Source organism: Gallinula chloropus, assembly GCF_964237585.1.
Source record: "Gallinula chloropus genome assembly, chromosome: 27".
Lineage (NCBI taxonomy): Eukaryota > Metazoa > Chordata > Aves > Gruiformes > Rallidae > Gallinula > Gallinula chloropus.
In genome coordinates, this window is record NC_140112.1 from 5,976,203 (window position 1) to 5,989,552 (window position 13,350).

Consider the following 13,350-nt stretch of genomic DNA (forward strand, 5'->3'; position numbering starts at 1 on the left):
GTGCAGGGATGTAGGGAGCGGCTGGGAGCTGCTTTTTCCCAGTGCCTCCCTGAGTTCTCCGTGTGATCCCGCTGCAGGAGGGAGCATTTGCTGCAGCATTAGACAAGCTCCAGCCTTAGACAAGCTCCAGCCCTCGGTTAGTCGCCCCGGGAGGATGAAACAGATCTGGGCACATCCAGATTTGGCAGCAGATCAGAGGCAGGTGCTGACACTGGTTCTGGCTGTTCCCTGCCCTTGCCTGCGGCAATCCACATAGAGCTTTTTGCTGCATGGGAGCTCTGCTCTCCAGAGGAAAAGCAACGCTCTGTGGATCTGCTGTGAGGGCCACAGCCCCAGAGCTGGTGAGGAGTGACGGCACGGTCACTGGCAGCAATATGGCCCCACGGTTCCTGGGGGCTGTGTGTGGGCTGGGAGCCCTTGCCACAAGGCTGTGGCACAGAGCCGAGGAGAAGCTGCCCTTTTCCTCCCTTCCTGGGTGTGGCATGGCACCACGTACCTGTCCTGACACCTGATCAGGGAAGGGGTTGAGATAAGGAAGCTGAGGAGGGAGGATGCTGTCTGCCATCAGCGGATTTCCACCCATCCCGTTTCCTTCCCAGAGGAGACTGGCATTTGGCACCCTCCCTGTTCTTGATCTGCCTGCACACGGCACAGAGCAATGAGCAGCTTTGCCAGGGCTGCCCCGGGGGGGCTACAACGATTTACCATGTCCCCCCCCATGACTCGATGCAACACAGCCCCTCAACCCCCACTGCAGTACCTTGGGATGGTGTCACCCCACCACAAAGCATCTGGGGAGTGGAAGGATCCCATGTCCAAGCAGACTGGCTGGGATGGCACAGGGCCAGGCAGGGCCCCCAAATTTGGATGGGGATCCTGAGGGCCACCATCACTCACGAGGGCTGCAGCCACCACGCGCCCACCCTGTGCGAGGCTGCGTGGGACTGGGGCACAGGGCCACCCTGTCACCCTCATGGGCACACAGAGCCTCTTTGTCCTGGAGCAGCCGTGCTGCTCCTCTGGCACCCGTGGAAACGGCTTCGCTCCACGTCAGGCACCATGAAAAATCATCATAAAAAAGGAACTCTGTGAGGGCTGGGGGTGGGGGGAGAGCAGTGTGAGCACAGGCTGAAAGAGTAGGAAACAGATTGTAATCTGCCTAACGAACTGCAGTTCATCAGCGTCAGCAATTGTAAGGTGGGGCTCGATGCAGGGCTGGCTACGGCTGGGAGGGGGAAAGGGGCTCCCTGACCGGTACAGTAAAGACCCCAACGGCCCCAGTACAGTGACTGGGGCTGTATTTCAACAGGACAAAGGAGCCCGAGTGCTGCTGTGGTTTGTGGTGGGGTTGTTTGTGTGTGTGTGTGAGGAGGGGTGCTGGCACATTTGGCTTTTGTTCTCAGCCCTTCAGGGAGTGTGTTAGCTGGAGGAGACAGGGCAGAGGCACCAGAGAGCCACTGTGGCCACCAGCTCTGCGTTGGGTGGCCTCCGGGAATCTCTGCTATCACCTTCTGCAGTCCTGGGACCAGCTCCTGAGCCAAGACTCCTGGAACAGGATCCTGTGGTCCAAGAGCAGAGACCTAAACAAAGCCCAGAGCATCGTTACCTTCTTTTACCCGCACTTAATTAATCACAAGGAGCTGTTGGTCCTCCCAGAAGATACTGCTGTGCCAGCCCTGCCACCCCCAGGGGAGTTCATCATCTGTGGTCAGCTCACCAGCTTCTGTGTCCCTCTTGACCCTCTGCAGCCGAACCTAAAGCCCGCTGATGGGATGTCTTTCCATGGGTGGCATCTGTTGCAGGGCCAGGCACCCATGGGCGCTGCGGAAGGGGGGGCTGGTAGAAACCAAAGGGGAAACTGCAGCCCAGGGCCACATGTTCCACATCCAGTGGTGGCTTTTTGTTCTTTTTATTTTAGTTTTGTTTTAAGCTGGAGGTGGAAACCAGAGTCTTGGGGAGTCCAGATCCTGCACCTGGGCATTGGGTTGCCTGAGTCTCCCAGCACATCGTGGCTGTAGCCATTCCCTGAAGAAAACAGGAGCATCTCTGCCTTATTTGTGGTCACCTATGGGCTCTGTACAGGCCCCCACTTGTCTCCATCCAGAGAAGGCCGCTCAGAGGGATGTGCAGGGCCCCTCAGTTCGCCGCTGCGCTCTGTCCTGCCGGGCTGGTGGGCTCTGTGGCCATGGTGTCCGCATCCGGAGACAAGGGCACGCCGCTGCTCCCACCGTTGCTCACAGTCTCCTTGCTGTCGTCCCTCGTGAGGTCGCTGCCTTTATCCTCTGCTTTCTGCTTGAGTTTGAGGGAGGAATCTCTCCGGGAGAGGAGGGGTTGGTAGCCAGCGAAGCCGCCTGCACTCACGTTTGTACGTTTGTCTGGGGACAGACAGAAAAGGGGATCATTTACCTGGGATCCGTGTTACCTGTTCAGCTAAGGACAAGGGGCACGGGGTCTCTGCTTGCCAGAGGCATTGGGGTGTCTGCTCTGAAAGATGGGTGGGAGACTGGGCTCGTGCCGCAGCGTGGCCGTGCCCAGGACAGGCAGGGCAGGGTGTGCCGGTGGGTCTCCTACCTCCCGGCTCGATGGGGTGCATCAGCCGGTTCATCTGGACGTTCCAGTGCTTGACGTTGGTGCTGGCCTGTCGCAGCTTCCGCTGAGCCACCTGGGAGAGGATGAGGAGGATGAGCCAGCTGCCTGACAGCCCCCGACCTGGGACCACGGGCAGTGCTTCCCTTCCCTGCACAAGCCTGGATTGGAGGCTTCCACTGGGATGGAGACCCAGCTCACCCTCCTCTAAGGTCTTCTGCTCCTCCCCAGTCCTGCCCCTTCCACACACTCCCACTATTGCCCCTGCACTGGGCCCCAGCACTGTCCCCTCAGGGCAGGACACGCTTCTCCCATCTCAGCCACCTGTGCAAGGCCCAGCTCAGAGACCCGCTGAGGCAACACCAGCTTGGTCCCCAGAGCTGCCGGGTCCTCCCCTGCGTGGAGGTGACTCAGGGAGAGCTGGGAAGTCCCCTGGGGCTCACAGCGTGAAGGGATGTGGCACTGATGTGATGCTCACCATGACGTCTTGGTCTGCCCGCTGCCTGTTCACTCTCACTTCCTCCAGCTGCTTCTGTGCCTCCTCCAGACACTTGTTCTTGTTCTCCATCTCCTGCTTGAGGACCTGCTTCTCCAGCTGAGTTTTGATGATGTATTCCTCTTGCTCCTCCTTCAGCTTCATCAGCTGCTTCAGCTTCTCCTCTTCCTCAGCCAGTAGCCTGTCAAAGAAGAGCAAAAGGTGAGGATGTTCCTCTGCCACTTCACCCACCAGCGTCCCCCCTCCCTGCCAGCATACTGGGGAGTCACCAGTATATCCCAGTCCCGTGCAGAGCACTGCATTGCCCTGCGAGTGGGGCTGATGGAGGAGGAGCAGGGGTCCTACCTGGCCTGTGCATATCTCACAGACTCCTCGTCCTGCCGCGCTTTCACCTCCTGCTGCAGGGCCTCCTGGAGCCGCTCCTGCATCTCCTCCAGCTCCAGGATGCGCTGCCGCTGCCGCTCCGCCTCTGCCTCCTTCAGAACCATCTCTGCCTGCATGGAGGCGCGAGCCTGCGGCAGGGAGAGGAACCATCAGCTGCCAAGGCCAGCGCTGGCCCCGGGAGCCCCTTACCCCTGCGTTCCCGGGATGGGGCCAGATGACTCCCACTCCAGGGAGAGCCCCTAAAAGCCAGGCTGTTTCCCTGCCTGGGAGCCCAGCACTGGCTGCAAGGTCAGAAATGGGCTCCCTGGCCAGCCAGGTGGTACCACTCACCTCTCCCCTGCACCCCCCAGCTCCACACCCCCCTGGGCAGCTCGTTCCTCACGTCCCAGATGTGCCACAAAGATCCATCTACCTGCTCAGCCTCCCGCAGCTGGATCTCCAGGGTCTTCTGCATCTCCTCGTGCTGCTGCTTCCGCCGCTGCTCCTCCTCTTGCAGGAGCATCTCTGCCTGTCGCTGGGCCTCCTTGAGCAGCTCCAGCTCCTGCAGCTTCCGCTCCTTCTCCTCCTGGAGCTGCTTGAGCCTCTGCGTCTCCTCCTCCTTGGCTGCCTTGCGCTGCTCCCGCTGCTCGCGCTGCTCCCGCCGCTTCTGCTTCAGGTCTTTGTGCAGGGACTTCTTGCCCTCAGCCTGTAGCCGGATGGCCATCTGGATGGCTGGGGAGGGAGAGGGATGGTCAGTGGGGATTTGAGAGGACAGGGGGCACGGGGAAGCCAGGGAAGGGGCTCAGGGTGGGCACGGACCCAGCGTCCACTCCTGGCGCTGCCGGGTGTCGGAGGCGCTCATCTCGTAGGTGCGGGAGGAGGTCTTCACGCAGAACATGCACCTCTTCCCATCCCGGTCGGGCAGCACCTGCAGGGAGAGGACACAGGATGGTGTTACCCCCCGGCACCCCACCTTAGCCCCACCGCCTTCAGCCAGGGGACTGGCTCTCCCGTGCTTGGGAATGTGGAATTGTGTATTGTGGGGTTCCCCTTCCCGGGCTCTGAAGGTCTCCCGCATCTCCTGGTGCCCACCTGAGCGTGGCCAGGGCCGTACCTCCACACAGCAGTGCTTGTCCAGCGTGATGCACCCCTTCTTCTCCTTCCGCTCCTCGCTCATGTAGTAGGACAGGACACTGGGCTTCAGCGTGAACCACCGCTCCGACCAGTTCCTCCTCAGCTGGCCCTTCTTCCAGAGGTAGCCCTGCAGGAGAGAGACGTGGGGATCAAACCCGGGGTGGGGAGGCAGGGCAGGGTTTGTGCCCCAGGACATGAGGGTTCCTTGCCTGTTTGAGCACATCCTGGATAACCTCCTGGTACACCTCCTCCACGGCCATGCTGACAGCCTCCTGCTCGATGCCTCGCAGGAACCGTCCCGAGTTCACCAGGTCCAGGAACTGCCAGACCGTGAGCCCCCCCTGCCCCTGCGGCTCCTGGGACAGGTAGTCATCCAGCTCGCAGGTGTTCAGCTCCACGTTCATGGCCGTGCAGATCTTCTTCAGCAGGTACTCCACCTGTGAGGATGGGGAGCTCAGCCATGGGGAAAGACGAGAGCTGTCCCCACCCCACTGACCCATTTTGGAGAGCCCAAGACCATGTCTCTTCCCAGCCTGGAGAAGCAGGACCCTTATTCCAGAGGAATTCCCTCTTGTGGTGGCTGATGGCTGTGGCCAAGCTGCTCCAGGCAGCACGCAGGCTCAGGAGGTTGACACCAGCTCAGAGCTTGACCACTACAATGAAGTGCTTTCCTTTTAACCACAAATCACAGAATCCCAGGATCTCCTGAGCTGGAAGGGACCCATAAGGATCATCTAGTCCAGCTTCTGGCTCCACACAGCCCAGCCCAGTCAGAGCTGCACTGAGCGCATCGTCCAGACGCTTCCTGCCCTCAGCCCAGCCCGGGGCTGTGACCCCTTCCCTGGGGAGCCTGTGCCAGCCCCGACCCCCCTCTCAGCACAGAACCTCCTCCTGACTCCCAGCATGACCCTCCCCTGGCAGCCTCACGCCGTCCCCTCGGGTTCTGTCCCTGGTCCCCAAGAGAGGAGAGAGATCGGCGCTGCCCTGCGCTCCCCTCGGCCGGCAGCCACAGACCGGGGCGAGGTCCCCCCTCGGCCTCCTCTTCTCCCAGCTGGACACCCCCAGGGCCTTCAGCCTCTCCTCAGAAGCCTTTCCCTCCAGACCCTTCCCATCCTCTGGATGCTCTCCAGCAGCTCTGTGTCCCTCTTGTCCTGTGGCACCCAGACCCACAGCCGGGACTGGAGGTGAGGCTGCCCCGGCACAGTGCAGAGCAGGACACTCCCCCCTGGACTGGCTGGATGCACCCCAGGATGTGGCTGTCCCTGGGCAGCCAGTGACACCGGGCTGAGATGGTTTGGCCTTGTCTGTGCAGAGCAGGACCCGAGGGAGAACAGAGCACGGCCGGTGTCCCAGACCACAGCCCCCACCTCACACCCCTCCGGGTCCCAACCGCAGGGGAGGAGCTGGGGGAGAGCAGTCCCTGGGGACCTGCAAACTGTGAATAAATTGCTTTTATTTTTTTTTTTTTTTAAAAAGAGCTGAAATGGTTAATTTGGGCTCAGGAAGACTCAGCTCAGCTCAGGTTTTGCTGCCAGCTCTACTCTACCCACGACCTGGAGACCAAAGAGGGTGGGTGACGCAGAGAAGTGAAACGCAGCCCAGTCCCCACGCCCAGCCGGAGGTTTTCTCTCTCACATACATCACCTCACCAGCCTCCTGCCCTTCTCCTAACACAGCTTCTGTTTTATCTTTTTTCATATTTTCTTTGCCCTCCAGGCTCAACCCCCCCTGAGCAGCAGAGATGATTCAGTTCATCACGTTCTGGGGAACAGGAAACACCTCTCCTGAGCAGGAAGTGCGGTCGCCCTCGGGCAGCTGCTCAGTGTTCTGCTTCTTGTCTCCTTCTTGCTTTTAGTTTATTTCTTTCTCTTTTTTTTTTGTTTGGAGTTGGGGGGAAGGCTTTTCTGCTGAGCTCAGGAGGTTGGTGGTGTAGAAGCAAGACAGCCCAGCCCAGCTCCTCCTGGCGAGGCCGCTCTTGCTTTATGAGCTTATCCCTCCTGCCCAGATCTCCCCCACCTTCTCGTGGGGGTTTGATCTGATCCCCTCTCCCTGGAGAAGGGAGAACCTCCCCCTCTAAATTCTGGGTGGTATTTGGGGATTAGTACCAGAAGGTTTTTGCTGTGCCTGGGTGCCTCACTCTTAACTCTCTGGGTGCTGAGCAGCAGGCATGGAGAGGGACAACTGGGTCTTTCTCTGTCACCACCTGCACAGTGGCAGGGGCTGTAAAAGAGCCCGTGAGACACAGCCCCATCCAGCCTCACAGCAACCTCCCCTTGCTCCAGATTTGAAGAGTTTCTCATCATCTTCTCCTCCCCCCCACCCTTGAAAACCAGGAGCCCCCCTCCACCACCACGCTCGATGCAACCCTTGGGTGAGATCTGAGGTGAGGGACCAGCCCCAGGAGGAGCTGAGCTGTGGCTGCTCTTTGGTTGGGGTTCTGAGAACTGGCACACTCATTTCACAGCAGGGCAGAATTGCCTGTCAGCACAGGCTTTGACCAAAGGGAAGCAGTGGCCATACCTCATCCTCCAATCACATCTACACTGGAGAGGGTTCAGTATTTCAGAGGTGTCCTCCCAGGTCACCCCTCTGTCCCTGGGCAGACAGTCCCCTCCTGCCCAGCCAGCCTGCTTGCTCTCACACCCCAGAGCATCGTGTCTTGGAGGATGTGGTGGGACATGTCAGGAAGCGATAGCGGGACGTGACATCCCCAAACGGGGCTCTGAGCCCTGGGAGGACGGGGATGGGTGGGGAAGTGGAGGGGGGGCACAGGTCCTACCTCATCTGGCACCATGACAAGAGGGTATTTGTCTTCAGACAGAAAGTTGAAGAGGCACCAGAGCTTGAAGGCATCTTGGTGGGATATGATGCTGTTCCCATTCCGGTCGGGTTTGTAGTTCTTCTTCGCTGTCAGGGTCCAGCAGAGCTCATCAAAGTTCTCTTTGACAAAAGCACCTTCCTCGACCTGTGGGCAGGAGCCAGGGAGGGGGGTGAGCAGGGTGCTGCAGGGCTACAAGGGTTTTTTTTTGGGGGGAAAGCACTGGAGAGAAGACCCTCTCACACCTGAAATCTCCTGTCCTGGATGGTGAGAAGCATGGGAAGGGTGGATACGTGGGACCCCCAGTTAGGGTGTAAGCAGCCCTGGCCTGTGGTGCCCAGCTGGTGTCCCCAGCACAGGTCCCTTATGCAGGCAAGTGAAGGGTCCTGGCTGGCAGCGCCCGGGCACCGCAGCGTGGCCAGGGCAGCTCAGCCACATCCTGCCAGGCTCTGGAGCACCACAGGAACCCCGCGGTGAAGCAGGCACGGCAACGGGTGGTGCTCCCCCAAGCCCACCTCCATGGCTTGGGGTCGCTCTCCTTATCCCATCTGACCACAAAGAGGAACTGGGGCTCAGCAAAGGGAAGTGACGGACCTCGGGCCGGCAGCAGTGAAGGCAGGAACGGCTTCTCCTCACCCTGCCTCTCCACGAGCTTCTGGAACTCCTGCTTGGTATCACGAGCTGCTCTCCCCAGCAGTCATAGTGTGATGGGGACCAAAGGAGCCTGGCCACATCTGGCTGCTCCATCCCTTCTGCCTGAGCTGCTGGCACGAGGGCAGAGCTGGAGCCAAAACTCTGGGTAGCAGCAAACCGAAAGCCCCTCTTACTAGGAAAACCCACTTCCCCTTCTCAGGCTGCCTCTGGGAATTTATTAGCCATGGTGAAAACAGAAGAAGGGGGGTTAAAGGTCAGGTCCCCAAAATCACATGGGAAACCCAAAGGGTTTGGGCTGCTCTGTGATGGGCAGTTTGTGGTGGGCTGAGCTGCACCAGGCTGGGGGGCTCTGGAGACCCGGCACCGAGACCACAGCTCAGCCCTGGGGAAGCAGTGGGTGAGGGAAGGGTTACTGCACCCAGCTCTGGGCTCCCCCCTCCTGCTGAACACCCAGTGGAAGAAAGTCATCAAGCATTTTGTCAGGCGCTTTTCCTCTCCTCACATGGCTGGGGAAGAGCACCCAGCCACAAAGTCTCGCTGCGCCAAACAAAGGTGCCTTTGAGCCAACCCCCTGCCCACCCCAACCTCTGCTCCTGCCCCGGCACCTCGTCCTCCTCCTCCTCCCTGCCAAATGAGGTCACACCTCACATTTGAGCAGGGGTGGGGAGGAAAACAGGGCTGGAACAAGCTGCTGGGTGATTTCTCTCTCTCTGAGCCCTTTAGGAAACCCTGGCAGAGTTTGACTCCATCCAGAGCCGCCATGGAAAGGGCTGAATCCATCCTTGCCAAGGAGACACAGGGAATTAAACCCTTCTTGCTCATTTTAGCAGCCACCTGAGCGCTCCCCAACCCTCTGTACCCTCTTCCCACCTACCAGGGCGTGGGATCTCCAAGAGCAGAGGGGAGCGGAGCTGTGGAGCTCCCACGGGATGTGGGAGCAGACTGGGGATGGCACCGTTCCCACCCGAGATGCAGAGGGTGGAGGGGATGGGCAAGGGGCTCACCTTATCCAGGATGTACTTGTTGAGGTAGGGCATGTAGCCCTGGCTGGACACCGGCCCGTCGTCGTCATCGCGGAAATGCTCCTCCAGCGCCACGGGGTCGTGGGGGATGCACAGCACCGTGTACAGGTTGTGGGACAGCACCTGGCCGAGCAGGAGGGACAGGGAGAGGGTGAAAAACCTCCAACCCTGCCCCAGCCCCAAGCTGCCAACCACCCACACCGGGACCGTGCCCAGCATCACCTCCCTGCAGCCGCAGCAGCGACGCCAGGGCTGGGTCTGGCAGAGGGATGGGGGAACGTTCCCAAATGTAAACCTTAGAGAATCCTTTAGAAACAGGGAAGAACAATGAGGATTTTTTTTTCCCCCTTGTTTCTTTCTTGACACATGGGGAATTTTTCTTCCTTCCTTTCTTTTTCTTTAAAGACAGGGCTGTTCAAAGCCTTAGGGAGCAAACAGGACACGCTCTGATCTAGAGGAGGTGGTAAGCCACCCCGAGCTGTGCTGCTTGGCAGCTGCCCCTCGCCATCTCTTGAGATCCTAACGGCACACAGAAAGAGGTAAAGAGGAAAAGAAGATTTATAAGGGACTAGGAAAAGGTTTTGCCTGGGATGGCAGTGGACAAGGGGGTCTGGAGACACACCATCTCCAGAAGCAGCCTGTGAGTGTCCCCAGCCAGCCTGGTTTTGTTCAGCTCTCCCAAAACAAAGCGTGTTTTGAAGCTCTTGAATTTCCTACGTGCTGGAAAGCCCACGCTGCTGCTGGGCCAGCAGCCAGAGCCCGGAGCAAGGCTGCTCCCGAGCACCACCGGCATCTCCAGCTCACGATGCTGAATGAGCTGTTGTCTCCCTGGTCTTTACCTCCTGGTGAGCAGGAGATGGTTAAACGAGCATCCCAAACCCACTGCACCAGGGTTTGTGGAGACAGGGGGTAGGGTTTGCAGAGACAGCTTGCCAAGGTTTCAAGAGAGGGGTTGGAGATGGTGTGCAGGGCTGGAAAGGGAATCGTCCTCCTGGCAGGAGCGGAGCTGCCAGAGGCCACGCTGGCTGCTGCACCTGGAGATGGTTCTTGCTCAACCAGATTTTCTTTCTCTGTTTTACCCTCTGGACCGATGTTATCAGCAGGACTCCACCCTGCGCTGAAAGCCCCGAGCGCTGCTGCTTTTGGGGTTCAGCACAGCCCCAGGGGCCGTGAAGGGGTGGGGAGGGGTGGGAACACCCTGGGCATCCTCTGGGACAGCTAACAAATCCATCAGGGTGAACTGAAAATCTGGGAGTCGCATTCCATCTCCCCTTTACAACGTGAGGCCTCATTCCAGTCCCTCACACCCCCTTGGAACAGCACCCCAAAAAGCCCTGGGGTGTCTTGTCTGTGCCCCCGGCACCCTGAGCCCTCCACCCGCCCTGGCACGCTGTGAACCTTGGCCCCCCCAGCTGCTGGAGCAGCCACGTCCAAACCGAAAGTGGGGCAGGGTGGGGAGGAAAGCCCCAGCCAGGCTGGCTGTGGGTGCGTGGGGCTGGGGCTGCCCCAACCCTGCGGAGAGAGGAGAGGTGGGAAATGCCCCCCCCCCCCCCCCCCCCGGCTCTGAAATGAGGGAAAGGAAGGGAAAGTATCAGGGGGAGGAGGAGGAGGAGAAGTGAAGGGATGCTCTGAGAACTACACAGCTTCTCTAGATGCACAGCACACAACCACAAGGCTGTCCTTCCTTCCTGTGCAGATACACACCTACAGCAGACAGACACAGACAGACACGCGCCCACTGGACTGCACAGGAGCATCCAGGCAAAGAGCTCAACCACTCAAGCTAACGGCCTCCCAAAGCTCAGCCCAACGGCCTCCCAAAGCTCAGCCCAACGGCCTCCCAAAGCTCTGCTCAAACACCACTGACTTTCCTTACGCAACCGGCTGGCGCGAGGTCGGAGGAATGAAGCCCCCGGCTCCGTGTGTGGCTCATCTCCCAGCCAAATCCCACCCCAGCTCCCAGGGTTGGATTTGTTTCTGTAGGCACAAATACTGGGAGCAGTGATGCTTCTCCTGCCCTCACTCAAGACCCTTCTTGTGGCAACATGTCGGGATGCAGGAGCGGATCACAGCCCCGCTCACACAACCCAGGGTGCAGGGGGGGTTTGGGGAGGGCACGGCCACCCTGGCTCTGACCCACGATACCCCTTCTCCCAGCACAGAAGCTGCTGTTGGCTCACGTAGGCTGGGGCAGACCCGGAGCAGCGTTTGGCAGTGCTGGGTGATGGAAAACGAGCTGTCCCCAGGCCTGGAGGCAGGTGGAACGTTCTCCAGAGCCGTGTCTTGCTGTGGAATGACGCAGCCCCAACACACTTACATCCTGCCTGGGTGCTGAAGGCGGGTGGAAAAACAGCGAGGTGCAAACTCCCCTCCCCTCCAAAATGTCACTCTGGGCAAAGCCACCGTGGAGACGCCCACCTCAGCATCCCCACATGAGGTTACACAGCTCCCCATCTGTGTGTGTGTCCCCAACCTCCCCAGGGAATCACCATTACCATGAGGGTCTCTGCAGCCTCGGCGTTGCCAGTGGTGATAGAGCCAAGTGCTGCACGTGTTCATGTCGGCGCTGGCGGGACCCGCAGCACCCCTGGGTGCAGGAGGTGATGAAGGGGTGGGGGAATGGGGTTGGGGCACAGCAGCCCTTGGCAGGGATTAGGGAGGGGAATTAGGCTCTGGCCTGCTTTGGGATTTTCCTGAATTCCTTCGGGTATTTCTGGGGTTTAAGGAGATGAACGGGGCTCACCGGGCACCCGTGCAGCAAGTGCTGGGGAGCAGACAAAGGGCAGGGCTGAGCAGGAGGAGCCAGGGTCCTGCTGCTTCACCACCAGAGCCCTGCAATCAAAACCCCCCAAGTTTTGGACAAAACACCCCCCCAGTGCCGAGCCCAGTAGCTTCCCCACAGTCTATCCTGGGGGAAGCCCTATAAACCAGAGGGAAGGGAGGCAAAGAGGTTTCTTTACAGCCTTTCACAACGCATCTCACAGCGGCCACCAAGCCCTGATGCAACATCTCCCTGAGTCTCTGCATGGTTCCAGCTCAGGTTTTCCCTCCACACCACGGCCCCTTTGCTCCAACGGGCACTTCCAACCCCGGCGCCAGCCCAAGAATCACAATGGGGCATTGAAGTGGCAACAAGAGCCCCATCATTTGCAAAGTGGGGAAATAAAGATAAAATAAATAGAGAAATCGATACTTCTCCTCCATGCCAAGGTACAACCTGACCCATCCCAGCAGAGCCCATCCGGCAGGGAGACAAGAAAAGCTTTGAAAGCCACGCTGGTTTGGGCAAAGGGCTGAACACAGGAGCCCTCTGTGAAGCAGCTAAGGAGGTGGGAGAGAGGGGAAAGCAGAGATTTATTCTATTTTTTTAAAGCACAGTGTTACTTCTGGCCAGGCCCCTGTTACAAACCATCTCTCTACCTACAGACCCGAACAGGAAGCACAACTGTTGGTGCTTCGGAAGGCAAGAAAATGCCAACCGAGCTCGGGCTGCTCGCTGGGCATAACCCCCCTGAGACTGAAAATACCCAGGTTTTAGTTATCTCCTCGTTTTCACCTCCAAAATACCTCTGAGCATCACCTCCCCACACCTTTTTTGGGTTGCTTTTTTCTTTTTTAAAGGGGAGAACACAGAGACTGAGAACTGCACCAAAACCAGCGCAGAGAAGCAGCAAGTTCAGATTAACCTCACTCTGTAACAGCCCCTCCGTGCAGGCGCGGGGGGGGGGACGGGGGGAGATGCAAACCCTCCCCGCAGCTGCGCTGCCCCTCGCAGCCCACCCACGCCGGGACCGTCCCGAGATTCCCCCGGGGGGAAGCGACTCACTTTGAGCTGCGATTTGGAGACCTTGCCGCTCTTCTCCACGTCCAGGGCGGTGAAGGCGTACCAGATGGACTTGAGGAGCTCCGCTCGCAGGTCCATGGCTACAGGCAGCGCTGGCAGAGGCGGCTCCGTCGAGGCCGAGGATCCGGTTCCAGGAAGCCGCCTCTGCCTCGACAGCCCTGGGCGGCCGGCGACGAGCGGAGCAGGAGCGCCATCTGCTTGGGCGCAGCCTGGAGAAGCCCACGGGTGACATCTCGGCCCCGCCGATCCTTTGGGCTGCAGGTGTTTTGCTCCCCGCGAACAATCCCCGCAGATAAAGCCCAAGCCCACAGCGCCAGGGGGGTGTAAACCCTCTGCCAGCTCAGGCAGGAGAGCAGAGGCTGTCTCGCTGTTCACATTGCAGGCAGAGATGATCCCCTCCCCGAGTCAAACAGCAGCTTCCTCTTCTGGGATG

The 13,350-nt window shown here is 59.4% G+C and overlaps 1 protein-coding gene across 1 annotated transcript; it reads right to left on the minus strand.

The window, feature by feature from the left end:
* Positions 1–1,680: 1,680 nt before the first annotated feature.
* On the minus strand, positions 1,681–13,126 carry DEF6 (DEF6 guanine nucleotide exchange factor). The gene is given in 12 exon segments (XM_084275800.1): positions 1,681–2,375; positions 2,572–2,662; positions 3,065–3,263; positions 3,428–3,594; positions 3,879–4,177; positions 4,265–4,373; positions 4,560–4,706; positions 4,789–5,016; positions 7,359–7,544; positions 9,056–9,196; positions 12,900–13,061; positions 13,064–13,126. Coding segments are annotated over 12 exon segments (2,016 nt in total). The 5' UTR covers positions 13,112–13,126; the 3' UTR covers positions 1,681–2,136.
* Positions 13,127–13,350: the final 224 nt, after the last annotated feature.